The sequence below is a fragment of the Ursus maritimus genome, unplaced genomic scaffold (assembly GCF_017311325.1).
Source record: "Ursus maritimus isolate PB19 unplaced genomic scaffold, ASM1731132v1 scaffold_26, whole genome shotgun sequence".
Lineage (NCBI taxonomy): Eukaryota > Metazoa > Chordata > Mammalia > Carnivora > Ursidae > Ursus > Ursus maritimus.
Window position 1 is genome coordinate 29063523 of NW_024425119.1, and position 17417 is coordinate 29080939.

The 17417-nt window shown below is 38.7% G+C and overlaps 1 protein-coding gene across 3 annotated transcripts in view; it reads left to right on the top strand.

The window, feature by feature from the left end:
* The window catches only part of FGD4 (FYVE, RhoGEF and PH domain containing 4), a 199591-nt gene that overhangs the window by 90064 nt on the left and 92110 nt on the right, over positions 1–17417 (top strand). The window contains exon 1 of one of the 3 annotated variants that reach the window (XM_040642320.1): positions 16136–16319. The exons of the other annotated variants lie outside the window; for them this stretch is intronic. Coding sequence (XP_040498254.1) covers positions 16232–16319 — 88 coding nt within the window. The 5' untranslated portion in view covers positions 16136–16231. Of the gene's footprint in view, positions 1–16135; positions 16320–17417 lie in introns of those variants that run through there. 3 annotated transcript variants of the gene reach the window in all.

Sequence of the window (17417 nt, forward strand, 5' to 3'; positions counted from 1 at the left end):
GGACTTACTGTTGAATATATGCTCTTTTCCAAAGTCAGAGTTTAGTGGGCTAGCATGGGAGGCATTCAGTACAGTGGTTTAGAGCACAAGCAGCCTACATTTAGTTCCATCCCTCATACTGGCTACCTGGAAGTCTCCAGGCGAGTTACTTAACCTCTCCACACCTGTTTCCCCATTTGTTATAACTTATAGGGTTATCATGGATACTGAAGGAGGTAAAATTCAAAACCCCTATTAGTGCTAAAGATGATGGTGATAGTTGTGATGTTCTCTAAGGGGCATGGATAATAATTCCGTGAATGTTGAAATATTTGCTCCTGTTTGGCAGTGAAAGCCTGGAAGTACTATTAGCCTTCTCTCTATAGGGTAAGTTTTTCTTTTATCTCTCCCTTCATTCTCACTCACATTCATTCATTCATCTCCCACATTCACTTATTCAACACTTTTGTTAAAAAACCACTATAATGAGGTATGACTGATGTACAAAAAGCATATGACATGTACAACTCGATGAGGTTTGGAGATAAGTATACACTTGCGAAGTCATCTCCACAATCTATGCCATAAACATATCTATCACCTGCACAAGAACACTCTTTGCATGTTCATCTGCCCTTGCTAGATTCTGGATGAAGAACTGGATCAGACATGGCCTTTGCCCACAGGTGCTCAGTTAACAATCTGTTAACCAGTCAGTTGCATTCAGTGTGTTTGCTGCCTGAGGAGGTGCAGGGGGTAGAGGAGCAGGGAACTGACCATACAGGGGAAGTGGGCTGGAAATTCTAGTCTGAGGTGACAAAAGCAGGGAGGCAGGAGAGGCCTGGTAAGTGCCGGTAGCTGAGCGCAGAACTTGAGCTAAGGCATGCTGGGATTCGAGAGTGCAGATCCTGGGTTGCATAGAAGTTTTTACTGTATCCTGTAACGAATGAAGAACTTTTGAGTAGCTTTAAATATTCTGAGAGTAGATCTTCCGTTTTGTAGTCTAGAAAGATAACTGGCAGCTTAAATGATGGAAACACTGGAAGGAATCATATCCAAGGCAGCCTGAATTCTTCTTTTGCATCTTTATCATCTTTCTCTTCAGCCGCAGAGGGCAGAGTTTTTCTTCTCTTGATCACCACCACAAGATGGTTATCCTATCTTACTTTTGATATTTAGATTCTAAAGTCAGCACTTACAGTAAAACTTGCATAGAGCCAAAAAAAAAAAAAAAAGGTCCTTGAGAATTTCCTTAGGGAGGCATTGCTTTGGAGATCAGCTCTTTCATTGAGTTTGGTGTGTGTTTTTTTTGTTCCCAGGGTTGGAAGAGAGAACGCTACTGCTTTGGTGTGGGCATGAGATGAAATATTTACTTTGTCTGCATATAAAGGCCATTCTGCATGAAATGAGGGAGCAGCAGGCTCATGACCTCTATCTCATGCATACAGGGCACATGAGCGTTGGGGTCAGGTTCCCTCCGCAACTTAAGCTCCGTACAGCACCCGGTTTGTGCTACTCATGTATAGCCGATTTCTGTGTCTGCAAAGCACATTAGTTCACGCAAGTTTAAATGCACTCTAGTACAATTCCTGCTATTGCGTTAGTACCAACTTCTAGTGTTTTCTCTGTCAAACAATGCAAAGTGCATTCATCATCTCAGTTAATGTTTAACAGACATTTGAGATGAGTGGAATTTATCGTCGTTTGAACAAATAAAACTCGCTATGAGATATTCACTGTTTTCAAGTTTACTAATAGTTAAGTGATAACTGGGGTTAAAACCCCGGTTCATTCTGGCTTCAATCCTATATTCTTAGCTTTTATGCTCAATTTTCTTTAAATTAGAAAACCATTGCATTAACATAGGCAAAAAAAACACCGGGGGAAAAAAAAAAAAAACCCTCCCCCCAAACCCAGGAAACTTAAATACTGCAGTAGCTGAGGGGGTAGAGAAATGATAAGATTCCAAAGAAATGAAGAGAGAATTAATGAGTTTTACTGTCTTTAAGAAGCCATGGCTAGTTAGTAATTGTCAATGCACATGAACAGTTATTTCAAAAAGGAAGAAACACAAATGACTAATACATGAGAAGAAAGTTTTGTATAATTGACAATCAAAGGAATATACAAAATAAATATTCTTTTATTACACTGGCAAAAATTTCCTGAACGGTTATATTTTGGACTGGCACCCTTACTTCAGATAACATTGTCACTCCAAATGACAGTGTAAATTGGTAGAATTTATTGGAAAACAATTTGGTAATATGTATTATTTTAGAGAACATTTTGTTGCAGGGGATAGAAGAATACCCTGTAAGTTAAGAGAAAAGAGGGATGTATAGAAACAATAAAAAAAGTTATCTTCTGGAGCCAAGGGACAGTACACTCATCCAGGCCTCACGGGAGCCTGGAGCCAAGACAGTTACACTCTCTCTCCCTTAGACGGGCCTCTTCTGTCTCCATGCGGATGGCAGAAAACAGGGCCACCCCAAATCTCAATCACACCACTTCCTAGTCCCAGTGTCCAGCAGAAACAAAGTCCCAACTACTGATGCCTTGGAGAGAGACTGATAGTGAAGCATTGGTAGGCACTTACCCATGATCCCATCAGATATGGCCATGGAACAGAGGTCATTTGACTTACCTGCCTACTCAGAATGTCCTGTGAAACAGAAACTCTTTGAAAGGGGAGTAGTTAAAGCAATATGAGAACGTACCTGGTACATGTATCATTAGCACTAAAAATGTTCATGTCCTTTGATCCCACAGCCCCAATTTTAGAAATCTACCAGAAGTTACCGAGTGATCTAGTAAATGATTTATCACATCACATCAGGTGGAGTGAAACAGGAAACTATGGATATGTTTCACAATAGGGAAATGGCTACATGAATTATGACTTAGTCACGAGATTATATGTTACACAAATGTTGAAAAAAGGTTTTCAAAAAATATAGAAAAGTGCTTACAGTGAAACATAGTATGCATATGTGTCATTCACACTGTACTAAGTTACATTTTATATAATATGCAGAAAAAATACTAGAGGGGATTAACAACAAACAGCAGGTACTACTATATTTGAGAATCACTTTTGTTATTTACAACTTGTTTGTAGATTTTATTTACTTAATTTTTTTAAAAGATTTTATTTTTAAGTAATCTCTACACCCAATGTGGGGCTCAGACTCCCAACCCCAAGATCAAGTGTTGAATGCTATACCTACTGAGCCAGCCAGGCACCCCTTGTCTGTAGATTTTAAATGATTAACAATGGCCTTACAGTAATATTAAAATTAAAAAATAAGCTAATATAAAATGACTCAAATTGTAATCTGGTAGAGACGATAAACCTGTCCTAGGTAAAATAATAGTAACTGATATAACCTCATGTGTATTTTTGTGTTATGGACTGCGTAATAAAAACTTAAGGATGGATTTCCTAATAATTAGACTCTTTATAAGCAGAATGGTATGTTCAAGAGCTATTTTCCTATCACTGGTGGTATTCAGATAGAAATCAGACAAGCACTTACAAGAACTGTGGAGAAGATTCATCTGTCACGTACTCAGAGTTAGATGGCATCTAAAGTCATTTTCATCCCCAAAGTTCTGTTAGAGAAGCAGGTTTACTGTGGAGTGATTGTTTAAAAAAAAGTTCCTAATTCGATGTTAGGAGAAGATACACAAGACAAGTAGCTTTTGTGAAAGAGATGTGAAATTCTTATACGGGAGAAGTCACAATCTGTAGGTTTAAGCAGGAGGCAATGAATTAGAGTGAGATCTTGAAGGGTGTGATAGCCAGGGATTGGATTATGTGATGGAAGTCATTTTAAGGTCTGCTAATGATTGATGCTAAGGCAGATTTGGATTTGGCCATTTATGGATAAAGGATAGTAACCAGTTTGGCTTGCCAAATGGAAGAAGTATATTCCTTGTTCATCTTCTAGTGAGATGAGTGAAGTGGTGCAAACTTAAATTGAACAAGAGCAAAGTCAAGCCAGTCTGCTTGTTTGTGGCCTTTACTATATTCTGAGAAGAAAACTTCAGGATGATCAGGCATGGTTCTTTTGTTTTGGTGGGTATGTTAAATTATGGCTTTAATATATTAACAGCTATGCTATAAATTCAACGTGCTCGTTTAACTCTCCGACATTAAAATTTTTTGAAACAACACACAACTACACAGGAACCAAGGACCTTTAATTTTACGTGTGAGGGGGATGGGACATCTTTCTGCCAAAGTAAAGTAATACTGTATATATGTTCTTTCTGTTCATTAGAAAAAGGTGTAGCTCCTTAAAGAGTAAGCTGATCTCAGGGTTGACACTTAGTGTAGCCTATAAAGGTGACTTTCCCAATTTAAAAAATTGGAATAGGCATAAAATTATTGCTGTAAAATGATCAATAGCCTAGCTCTTCCTTGATTTATTTTTCTGCTTTCTGATTTTTGCATACATTGAGTCTCTTCTGTGATGATTAACAGCTTCTAGACCAATTCTGATTGGTACATCTTCAACTCATGGTCATGAGCACTTTGAGAGCTGTCAGGAGTAGAGTGTTTATGACTTTGAGTTCATGTAGCTTCAGCCTTCAGCTACCTGATGGAGCTACAACATTTGACACTCCTTTTCCAAATTAGCACCCGATCCCCCTTAGAGTTTGTCACTGCCTTTCTGTCATGGAGAACTGTCAAAGTAGTTTCCTTTCTCAGAAGAACCAGCTCTGTACCTGGTATACTAGCCACTAGCTAATTCAGTAGTTTGACTACCTAAAATGCGTAATGGCTTTGAAAAAGGCTGTTTTTATATCTATCTTTATGTAAAACATCTAAAATCTATCAAAGCATGAAATTAGTTTGTTACATATATTTCAGTAATAAAATTCTGAAGCAGTGTGAATGTTGAGGCAAGAAATGGCTATACGTTGTACGGTTTTTGTTTTTAAACAACAACAAAAATTTTTAGTGTTAAGACCCTGCTCAACCACCAGTCTTTCGGTAAACCTTTTTTTCCAGTTGCATTCCTCTCTCTGAGCTCCTGAAGCACTCTGTGGTTATATCTCGCATCAACGTATTTTGCAATTGGCTGTTATCTTGTCTCTCTACCCAACTTGATTGATTTCCTGAGGCCAGGACTATTTGACGCATCTTAAATCCTCAGCTTTTGGCTCCGCACAAAACCCATGCTTACACTTAAATTGTTGAACTGAACTAAAATTAATGAAAAATGTTAAGCAGTTTACCTAAATTGCCAGCGATAGTTGTGTGTTGCCATTTCAATGATTGGAAGATAAGCAGAGGTATCACCCCATGGGATTAGAAGAGTAACTGCCTCGCCTAGCTCCTGTGTCTCTACTTCTGAAAAGAGCCCTACCCCCAAGAACTAAGCAAATCCTCCTCAAATCAATGATGGTTCTGGATGTATTATTGTCTCTCCCTGGCTACATTGGGTGCTGCTGGAGGTCATGGATTTTGTTGATCAAATTTATGCATATAGGTGGTTAAAGTCCAGCAAATGGAAAGTGCTAGATAAAGCATCTAATGGAAGGAATGAGGAGAAGAATGAGTCTTACCCAGAAATCTTCAAAATGTTTGAGGAATCACTGGTTTTTCTGCCCATGGAATTTTAGGCACGCTTGGTTAAAAAGACCAAGATTACATTATCTTATGTAATTGTGATGATTACGTATCTTAGATAATGTATTGGAATTCTGGCAATACTTGGTGGCAAGTCATCATAAACATCAGATTTGTAGGTCATATAATGGCACAGTACTTAAACGAGTTGTCAGACCAAAGACCTTTATAGCTTTTTCTTTTACAAAAAACCACAAATGTTCTGCATTTACTAACCCTCCATGTGGAGAGAAGTCTGTCAGTACATATTTAACAGGTTCTTACCTAGCAGATATATTTGAAAAAATAAACAAAACCTGTCCTTTTGAGGTAAAAGTAACATTTGAGTGAGTGAGAAAGTAACTGCAACCAGCAGAGGGAAAGTGCGTTATGGACAAAACATTTTTGGAAACGACTGTTTGGAAATGTTTCCATTATTGTGTCATCACCAAAATAGATATAAGTGTATCATTTAAAAAAAATTCCCTTTAAAACTATTTCTACATACACATTCAAACTTAAATACGAGATCATTTTTAGCTTGTTTTAAAAATCTTTGAGATAGTTATAGTAGGTTTTAGACCAAATTAAAAAAAAAATAACACTTTCTAAGACATCAAGGCAGATGGAAATATACTAGAAGAATTTCAGGGAAAACTTTTGCATATTTGATAGATGGGATTTAAAAATGTGTATCATGATTTAGTAAGTGCAGCCAATGATGTACTTCTTCCCTTTAGAACAATAAATTTTTCTCAGCTAGGGGAAGTCATTAAAACCAAGTATGAAAGTAAACCAGCTTAGGTCTGCTCTTTCAAATGTCTATATCATCAAATATTTAACCCAGATTTAAAAAACAAAGCAGAATGAATCACACTGATCCCTCAAAAATAGTATTTTATCTTTACCTCATCCTACTTTGTTCTATTTTTGTATTTTACAGTATGCATTTTAGTGCAGTAATACTTGTGTTTAATGCATTTAACAGGGAGATACCCATGCATCCATATACACTTGGGGATACAATGCCCGGATTTCATACTGAGAGGGATGTGCCGTCAAAAAGTTTGGAAATCATTGTTCTAGCAAGCCCTCCTTGACCTCCCTACCCCCATGGCAGTAACAGGGCCCCATTCAGACTTGTCAGTCACCATTCTACTTGTCTGCTCTTCCTTGGACTCCTTGCAAGGAAGGGACCATTTAATGAGATTGTATTAAGCATTTGATCCAGGGTGCAGAGGGCCTATAGAAATGAACAGGACAGTCATCGTCCTTGTTCTCCAGAAGCTTTGAGAATGGTAGGAAAGACAAATGCTGAACAAGGACATTGCATGAACTTTCATTTAATTACGGTTGTGAAGTGTTCAAAGGAAACCTACAGGGGATAGTGAGACCTAATCATATGAAAGACCTTAAGACCATAGAAACTGAAAAGAATAGTGTGGTTGAAGGAAGATGAGATGCCATTGAAAGTCATGGTGCGGACTTTCTAAAAAATTCCCAGGTACTTAGCAACCTGCCATGTATACTGTAGTAAGCCCCATGTAGGGGCTCAAAAATTCCTTGTGAATAAATGGATAAAACAATTTCCAAACAAACCTCAAATTGATGCCTCAAAATTTTATTTGATCCACACAATGTTTTTGAGTTATTTTATGTTTTCTGAAATTTAAAAAATCCATTCTCTAGGTTTCCATAAGTAACTCTTAATTCATGCTGTTTTAGACTGGTCTCCTTACCCATTTGTGTTATGTGCCTAGATGCTAAATATATTTGCCTTTGCCACCCTGTGTAGAGGATAAACATGCCATACTCCACAGATGGTGAGCTGTTTACCAATATGAGATTATTTGAGTTCTATTGATTAATGTACGAACTGTTAGGTCTTAAAGGCTATATGGATATTTTATCATCCTTAGTCTAATATCGAAAATCTGTTTCAGCATTATTGGTAAAGTTTATAATACACAGATTGCTAGGATAATAATTTAAAAATTTCAAGCAAGTAAATTTGTAATTTATCACATACACATTCATCAGTTTAAGGCCCATATGATGGAAATTGGCTGTTTTCTTTTCTTTTCTTTTTTTTAAGTTCTCTTTTTATCCTTCATCTTCTTTCCTACCACAGAAAAAGGTATCCGAAAGCGTACTGAAATTTGGAAGGACTAGTATTCTCTTTTTCTTTCCTTGCAGTTTTCTTTATTTCTGTAATATATTCCTGAGATTGCATCAAAAAGGAAACTGCATGTTTTTTTTTTTTTTTTAAAGATTTTATTTATTTATGTGACAGAGAGACAGCCAGCGAGAGAGGGAACACAGCAGGGGGAGTGGGAGAGGAAGAAGCAGGCTCATAGCGGAAGAGCCTGATGTGGGACTCGATCCCGGATCGCCAGGATCACGCCCTGAGCCGAAGGCAGACGCTTTAACGACTGCGCTACCCAGGCGCCCCAGGAAACTGCATGTTTAAGTGTGTTATTATCTGTGGAATAAAAGGGAAGAAATAAGTAGAATGGGGGTGCCTGGGTGGTGCAGTCGTTAAGCGTCTGCCTTCGACTCAGGGCGTGATCCCAGCCTTTTGGGATCGAGTCCCACATCAGGCTCCTCCGCTGGGAGCCTGCTTCTTCCTCTCCCACTCCCCCTGCTTGTGTTCCCTCTCTCGCTGGCTGTCTCTGTCAAATAAATAAGTAAAATCTTCACAAAAATAAAAAGAAGTAGAACGGATGATTTGCACACAGGATAGTGCTGATTATATTTAGGTTATCTTTTCTTTCCATATTCTGAGTTTGTTCTGTAAGAATATTTGGGCCAATACAAAAGGCTAATAATCAGCTGTTGTTACACCAACAAGCTGTGCGTGAGGATCTTGAGCGGAAGACAAGTACTTAAAAGAAATCTGGATGAGGCAGCTAATCAAAAAAAGGGGGAAACAAAAGCCCTCCCTCTGTTCTCCCAAGTTAGTAGCAAGTAACTGGCTGCACTTTACCCTTTATCTGACGGGCCAAGGGCAAAGCCTAAGTTTTATTTTCTTAAAGCCTCAGAGGAGCCTTTTCTGGAAGCTGCATGGCTCTTTCAAAGTTGGAAAAAATAATAGTTAGGTTCCTGTGGAAATTTATGAAAAGAAAACATTTTTCTTGACTTCCTTCTCAAAACCGGTGATTGATAGAGGGAGCGCGGTTTGGGAACATATTTTGAAAGCAAAGTGGTAAGAAATGAGTCTAGAAAGGTAAGCAGGGGACAGGGACTTAGGCCTGTCTGTAGTTTGGATTCATTCTGAGCGTAGTAAGCAGCCACTGAGGGTAGCAGCTGGCAAGTGACGAACAGTTCTGCAAGCAGCCGCTACGTTTGCAAATCTGCCGCAGATGTCTTCACCATACAGCATGAAATCAGGTGCTTTCCTTCGCTGCGCTGCCTGACAAAACCTTGCCAGTCCTTCAAGATAAAGTTCAGTCTTCTTCACAGAAGGAGGTCGCTTTCAGACATATGGAAATGGGAGCATGAAGCTGAAAGAGGTTGGTCCTGGAAATAGGTGTTTTAGAATCTTCTGCATAGTGGAGGGGTTGTAGCCTTCAAGTGGGTCCGCTGTCCGGAGCAGATACTGAAGAAAGAAGAATGCAGAGGAATAGTACAAGTAGTAGAGAGTCTGTGACAGAGAATTCATAAACATGAACAAATAGATTGGCCATAGCAGAGATCGGCTGGCTGAGGTTGGGTGTCATAAATTCCTGGTGGAAAATGTTCTAGTTGCAATTAATTTTTTATCGTGGTAAAATACACATAACATACAATTTACCGTTTTTGCTGTTTTTAAGTGTACTGTCAGTTCTGTGGCTTTAATACATTCACATTGTTCTACCACTGTCACCACCAACCATCTCTAGAACTTTTTCATCTTCCCTCACTGAAATTTTAGATCCATTAAGATAGTTGCAACAGTATTTTGTTCACACAAAATGGCAACCTCAGCACCAGAACCCTGTGGGTAGACGTTGTGTATACCAGGGAAAGGACAAGCAACTGCCAGAGAAAGCATTTGTAAGGAATGACTCTGTTGTGAGGTGCGTGAGGCAGGAAGGCTGATAGGGACTGAGCAGAGAAGAGAAACGGATAGCTAGTGTGTGTCCAGCATCATGTTAAGTGCTGTGTTTATGTTCTTTAATGCAGCTATTAGAGCTAAAGAATAGGTTCATTCCAGAGTTTAGGAAAAGAGAGGAATCTAGGAGGTGGCAAGATGAGGATTATAGAATTTGCAATCTCAGAATTAACTTGTTGCTGAAGTGAATGTGATTTCCTAAAGGAAACACACAGATCTTCCAGTGTAGGGTAGTCACTTGGCATTGATCAAGTGGAACCCAAAGAAGTTGTGCAAAAATAATAATGGTCATTATTAAAGAAGAAACACTGTATTTATCAATTAACTTTGTTTCTCCTTTGAATTGAGATAATACCAATTACCTGGGATTAGGATAAAGGCTAAATGAGATAAAAAGCATGGGGGGGGGGGACCTGGGTGGCAAGGTTGGTTGAAGGTCCGACTCTTGGTTTCTGCTCAGGTCATGATCTTGGGATCATGAAATTGAGCCCCACTTGGACTCTGGGCTCCTTGAGCAGAGTCTTCTTGAGATTCTCTTTCCCCCTCCCTCTGTCCCTCCCACTTGTACTTGCATGCGCACACGCTCTCTCTCAAATAAATAAATCTTTAAACAAAAAAAAAGCGTGCCAGATGTGAAGGTGGACTGTAATGGGGGGGAAATGCCAAAAGGGAGACATATCACCGACTTAAAGCGTGTTTACTGCTGAGCTGTGTATGTGAACTTGTGAAATGTGTGGTGTGATGGAGGAAATCCATACTGATAAAATCAGACAGGCTATAAATTGTGGTATGGAGATCAATTCCATAATTTAGGTTAGGGAAAAGTGTTTTTATTCTCTAGGATTATCTATTTTTATTAGAGAGTTATTAAAGTCAGGTGACATTTCAGGTACAATATTTCTTCTATATACCTAAAATATACAAGCTGTCCCTATCCACATGCCATAAGAAAGATGTGTAGCTTTCCATGGGCTTCCAAATTAGAAAAGTAACGGAATTGTGTTAGAACCCAGAATGGACAGCAATGTAATCTAGGATTATATTGTCATCCCTCCAGAAGCTCTGGTCTGAGGGGTGCTGTCTACTTTAACACTGCTCTGTGTGGTTGGGACTTTGAGCATGTAACTGTGCAATTAATATAAAACATTTATATTAAATATTTTTTAAAAGAGTAAAGATTCAGGGATAGTAGGCTTGCTTTGAAGATCTCTATAAAAATAATTTGGTACAAAAATATTTAAGCAACAGCATTTACCTGGCACATATTAAAAAATTTGTAGGTCTTACTTCATTAAGGCTCAGACATGCAAAATGGAAATTTTGCATCAGTTGGTTGGCTTTTTAAATTAAAATGTGTTTTTTTAGGCCAACAAGGGAATCATTTTAATATCAAATTGTTATTTGATATTATTAGATTGTTATTAGAAGACTAAAGAGTGCGAAATGGGTTAAGATTCAGATTAGTTTTGGGGCGCCTGGGTGGCACAGCGGTTAAGCGTCTGCCTTTGGCTCAGGGCGTGATCCCGGCATTATGGGATCGAGCCCCACATCAGGCTCCTCCGCTATGAGCCTGCTTCTTCCTCTCCCACTCCACCTGCTTGTGTTCCCTCTCTTGCTGGCTGTCTCTATCTCTGTCGAATAAATAAATAAAATCTTTAAAAAAAAAAGATTCAGATTAGTTTTGTTCTGTGAAAATGGAGGTTGCCTCTCAGTTAAATAACATTGGAGGGGCGCCTGGGTGGCACAGCGGTTAGGCATCTGCCTCCGGCTCAGGGCGTGATCTCAGCGTTATGGGATCGAGCCCCACATCAGGCTCCTCCGCTGGGAGCCTGCTTCTTCCTCTCCCACTCCCCCTGCTTGTGTTCCCTCTCTCGCTGGCTGTCTCTCTGTCAAATAAATAAATAAAATCTTAAAAAAAAAAAACATTGGAGAATGAGTATGAGGATTTTACTCCTTACTTGATAATTGAAAGTCACAAGCACTTATTTTTTCCTATTCCTTGTTGTATCTAAACAAAGTGAAACACTACCATTCACTTGGTATAATAACTGGCCCGTTGTTTATTGCCAGAATATGTTTATTAGTAAATAATTATTAAAGCCACCTTTGCCATTAGTACATGGAAGTTTTCAATTATGTGACAGATGATGGGTTGGGTAGCTTTAAATAAAAATGCCAGGTCAGAGAACTTAATCCACCACCTTTGTAAAAATATTGTTGATTAATACATTTTTTTCAGGAAGCGCAAGTTGCATGGTAAAATTTTTGTTTTAGATCACTTCCATTAGAAATAGTAAGCTATTGAAAGTAATAGAAGTAGCCTTTAACACAAAAAGTAAACTAAGGTCAATAAGGTGAAAAAATAAGTGGTTATGAAATAACATGTGAATGTGGGGCAGAACTTTCTAAGTCCTTATTCAACAATTTGTGAAGAATAACCTCTCTCTAAGGAGGAGATGAATAAGAGCAGAGGGGCAGCCCATTAGGTCCCAGGACACAGGATGTTTTGTGAATAGCTGTGAGTTGTTTAGCATTGACTTTAGGTATTTTCAGGGCTGATATTTGTGACAAATAATCTTAGTAAATTAACGAAATTGCCATACATTTATTTGAAAAGTCCTCTTAAATATACTGTCATAAACTTCCATGTTCCCAAATGGACTTTAATGGAATTTAAGATTTTTTTAAATCACAGGAAACAGATAAAATGAACCAGTGATTATCTTTACTATTGATGGGAAAGGCAGTGAATGTACCAAAAAATCATAGTTTTGGGTTTACACTAAGACCATCCATTTCATAGCCAGATGCTTTTATTTGCTTCTTAATATTTAAAATTAAGCAATAATTTATATACAACAAAATTCACCCTCCTTAGGGTAGAATTCTGAGTTTTGACAGTTGCACATGGTCGTGTAACCACCGCCACAATGAAGATCTAGAACAGTCCTATCTCCTTCGAATATTCCATCATGCTCTTTAAAAAAATTTTTTTTATTTATCATGCCCTTTTGTAATCAATTAGTCCCTCTCCACACCACCTGCTACTTCAGATTTATTTTCTGTCCCTATAGACTTCCCTTTTCCAGAATGTCATATAGAGTCATATATATGTAGCCTTTTAAGTTGGCTTTCTTTCTTTCTGTTTCAAGTTTTTATTTAAATTCTAATTAGTTAATGTATAGTATAATATTGGTTTCAGTAGAATTTCGTGATTCATCACTTAGATATAACACCCAGTGCTCATCACAAGTGCCCTTCTTAATACCCATCACCCATTTAGCCCATCCCCCCACCTCCCCTCCAGCAACCCTCAGTTTGTTCTCTCTCATTAAGAGTCCATTTTATGGTTTGCCTCCCTCTTTTTTTTTTAATATATATATAGGTATATATATAAACATATATACCTATATATATACATACATATATATACACATATATATATGTATGTATATATATAGGTATATATGTTTATACACACACACACACACACACACACATCTTTTGGGGGGGGAGTGGGGAGGGGCAGAGGGAGAGAGAGAGAATCCTAAGCAGGCCCCATGCCCAGGGCGGAGCCCAAGGTGGGGCTGGATCTCACACCCCTGAGATCATGACCTGAGCTGAAACCAAGAATCAGATACTTAACCGACTGAGCCACCCAGAGGCCCCATACCACATCTTCTTTATCCAGTCATCAGTTGATGGACAATTGGGCTCTTTCCATAATTTGGCTATTGTTGATAACTCTGCTATAAACGTCGGGGTGGATGTGCCCCCTTTGAATCAGTGTTTTTATATCCTTTGGGTAAATACCAATTGTGCAATTGCTGGGTCATAGGGTAGTTCTATTTTTATAAATTGGCTTCTTTCTAATGCACCTGTGGGTGTTGTCCTAAGTTGATTCCTTCTCATTGCTCAATGTTATGCCATTGCATGGATTTACCAGTTTGCTTATCCATTCACTACTTTAGGATGAGTGGGTATTTCCAGCTTTTGGTGACTATGAATAAAGCTCATGTAAACATTCCTGTACAGATTTTTGTGTGAATGCTAGTATTCATTTTACTTGGTTAAGTACCTAGGAGTGTGATTGCTCGGTCATATGGAAGTGCATGTTTAACTTTGTAAGAAACTTCCCTTACTAGCCCTTGGGTAGCTTAGAATTTAGTGCAAGTTTGTGGTAGATGCTAAATATAATTGCAGATTACCACTTGTGGACAACGAGAGTCAATGATAATAGTTATACTTTATTTTAATTATCACTTACTAGCTGCAAATCATGTTTTGGTTTTCTGGCTTTCATCTATAAAAATTCAAAAGTGGATTCCATTGTATCTTAATTTATTGTACAAAAGTTAATTTGGGGGTGCCTGGGTGGTTCAGCCGTTAAGTGTCTGCCTTCAGCTTAGGTCTTGATCCCAGGGTCCTGGGATCAAGCCCTGCATCGGGCTCCCTGCTCCGCGGGAAGCCTGCTTCTCCCTCTCACACTCCCCTTGCTTGTGTACCCTCTCTCGCTGTCTCTCTCTGTCAAATAAATAAGTTTTATTTTTTTTTATTTTTTTTAAAGATTTTTATTTATTTATTCGACAGAGATAGAGACAGCCAGCGAGAGAGGGAACACAAGCAGGGGGAGTGGGAGAGGAAGAAGCAGGCTCATAGCGGAAGAGCCTGACGTGGGGCTCGATCCCAGAACGCCGGGATCACGCCCTGAGCTGAAGGCAGACGCTTAACCGCTGTGCCACCCAGGCGCCCCCAAATAAATAAGTTTAAAAAAAAAAGTGAATTTGATTTCTTAAAGGCTGTCATTTTACTAGTGTTATTGGCCAAAATTTTTAACCTCTTAAGCCTCGCTTTCTCTTCTACAAAACGGGAATTACCATTTCCTGCCTTACCTGTATTATTCCTTTTACAGAAGATTCTATAAAATAGCGATAAATCAATACCTTACAGTGAGGACTTAATGCTGCATGGAAAGTGCCTAGCAGTACCTGGTACCAAGTAAATGTTAACTATATAAGAAAAAATAAAAGCTATTTATTTGTTTGAAAACAAAACTGAATTTATAATTTAAACATTGCTATCAAAGCTCAGAAAGCACAGAAGTCAGGGCATTTTTATGACAGGGAAGTGTTCTGTTTTTTACATTACTGAAATTTGCCAAGGTTAAGTGGTCTTGGAATCAAATATAGACAGTTTTCCTGCCATAGTGAAATTCAAACACATGGGTGGAGTTTGTGAAGGAAATAAAAGATAATTCATATTTCTTCTTCCTTTGACCCCTTTTCTTCATGTTTCTAATTATCTTTTTAGGTTAGTTGTAAAACCTATTCATACCTAATATATAAACAGATTTCTTGTATTAAGAATTGATAACCCCCTCTTCTTGTTGAGCAGGTGGAAGTTACTGTGAGTCTCATTTGAATGAATACATGGCCCCTCATACCTCGACCTGAACGTTGCCTTCCTGCTCTGAATTGAGCAATGCCAAAGCAGGTCCAAGTGAACCAGAGCTTTAGGTCATCAGTGAGTGAGTCGAGACTCCAGACAGGCAAGTCTCTGCCCTGTTAGTTCTCCAAGTGTGGTCCCTTACGTGCAGTCCCAGACCAGCAGTGTCCACGTCGCTTGGGAGCCTGTTAGAAAGGTAAATTCTGGAGCTCCACCATAGACTGGTTGAATTCAACTCTGGAGATGGGATTAGGCAAACATATGTCTTAAAACGCCATTCAGGTGATTTGATGCAACTGGGTGTGACAGCGATTGCGTGTGGACACCCTGAGGGGAGGGGATTGGAGAGATGTTTCCAACCATGAGAGTGATGTCTGTGTAAGCTGTTACTTCATCGTGATTTTATAAATATTTTCATTGACATTTTCTAATATTTCAAGGGATCAGGAATTTTAAAAGTACTTATTGAACAATACAAACTTATAAAGATATATAAAAATGAGTAATAAATATTATACCAGTTAAAAAGTGTTCTGAAATAACCTATGAAACTTGGTTTCCTTAGGAACTCTATGAGTGGTATTTATTCACCAAGCTCAATGAGCTGTGCTAAAAGGAAGGTCGAAGTGGCAGAATAACATTTGTGATCATTCAAAACGACATTTTAACATCTTAAGCCTGTGAATCCTGGATCTGTAACCTCTTCGGTCCAAGGCATGGACCCAGTTAAAGTGGAAACAGACTGTTTTCATGTTGGCTTTTTTAGAGCATTACTAATAGTTAAGGAATTAGTCAGTTTATAAACCATCCTATTCCCAAACGTATTTCTAGTTCACTTGAAGCTTCCATGTGCCTCCGTGGTCATTTAACCATAATAAATAGAAGTCTCTCCATCTCCAGATACTTGGTCTCATGAAAAACACGGCAGCAGCCCTTCCTCTGGGGAGGTGTGGCATATTATGCATGAGGGTGTCTTTGAGCAGTAAGGTCTTAGAATGCCTTGAAGGAAACAGTGCCCTGGTGCGGGCTCCTGGCTCATCTGTGTGATCTCCAGTCTACCAGAGGCTTTAAAGCCAGGAGTGAGATTTTATCACATGATTATTAAAAGAGTAAAGCCAAACATTGTATCAAACCCAAGTAGACTAATTATCAGTATATGTGAAGTCATGTCCACTGATCAAGGTAAGTGGTTTCATTTTCTAGTGTATCTTTCTTCTGTTTTTTTAATAGTGTGTGTGGTCAGTTGATAATACAGCATGCCGAGGGACAGACAAGTGGCCGAGTGTGGTTTTGTTTTAATGTTAAGAATAAGGTTCATGTTATTTTTTAACTTTAACATTAAAATATGTACTATATTCAAGGTTTTTGGCTCTTCCAAGAAGCGTCTTCTGGGTTAGCAAAGTACAAATTTGTTTAAGTTCTGTTTCTCTGACTCATTCTTACTAACATTAGAACACTTTGAAAATTTAGTCAGTAAGGAGAGGAATGCAGAGAAAGAAAGCAAGAATTTTCTTTTTTTTTTTTTTTTCTTCCGTTTCTGGTATGAACAAAGCTCACAAATGTTTACCACTAATCCTTTTCTGGTGCTAGTGCATGGAGCAGCATTCTGTTTAAACAACCCCCCACCATCCCAGTCTGCTTGTTTTAGTAAAATTCAGGGGACTGAGTGTTCTGGGTTTTACATATTAAATAACGTTGTAGAGATAGGCATGGATTTGGTTTTTTAAAAATTATTAGTGATATCGAGCCACTGTTGTTTCCACCAGTATTCTAGAGAGCATCTAAATGGGAAATTGACTTTGAAAGACGAATGAAATTCTGCTCTGTGGTAGAAATATAATCATGTGACAGGAAATTTCTGCTAAAAATATTTTTTAAGACTGAAATGGGTTCATTTTGTGTAGCTGTTTTCCCATTGTTTCTGCATGGATATAGACCCTCCTGAAGAATGTGTCCATTGCTAAATTAGATGAGCTGCACCTTATAACAGGCAGCCTTCATAGTTACCAAGATTCTCTTCCTTCTGACATCATTCCTTCCTTTTCGTGGCCTCAGTGGCGCTTGCACTGAGTGTGGAAGCCCGAGGGTGGGGTTGGTCACAGTACTGCGGCAGGGAAGCTGAGGCTCCTTTCCGGAGCTGCACAGCCTTGGCTGGCTCTATTCCCAAGTTCTAGTAGTTGCTGGAGATTAAGGAGCCCAGTCCATGCCTGCCCCTGCTTCCTCCATCATCTAGGGGGATGCTTTGATTCCTTTGTGGGGGTTCCACTCCTACATAAATTA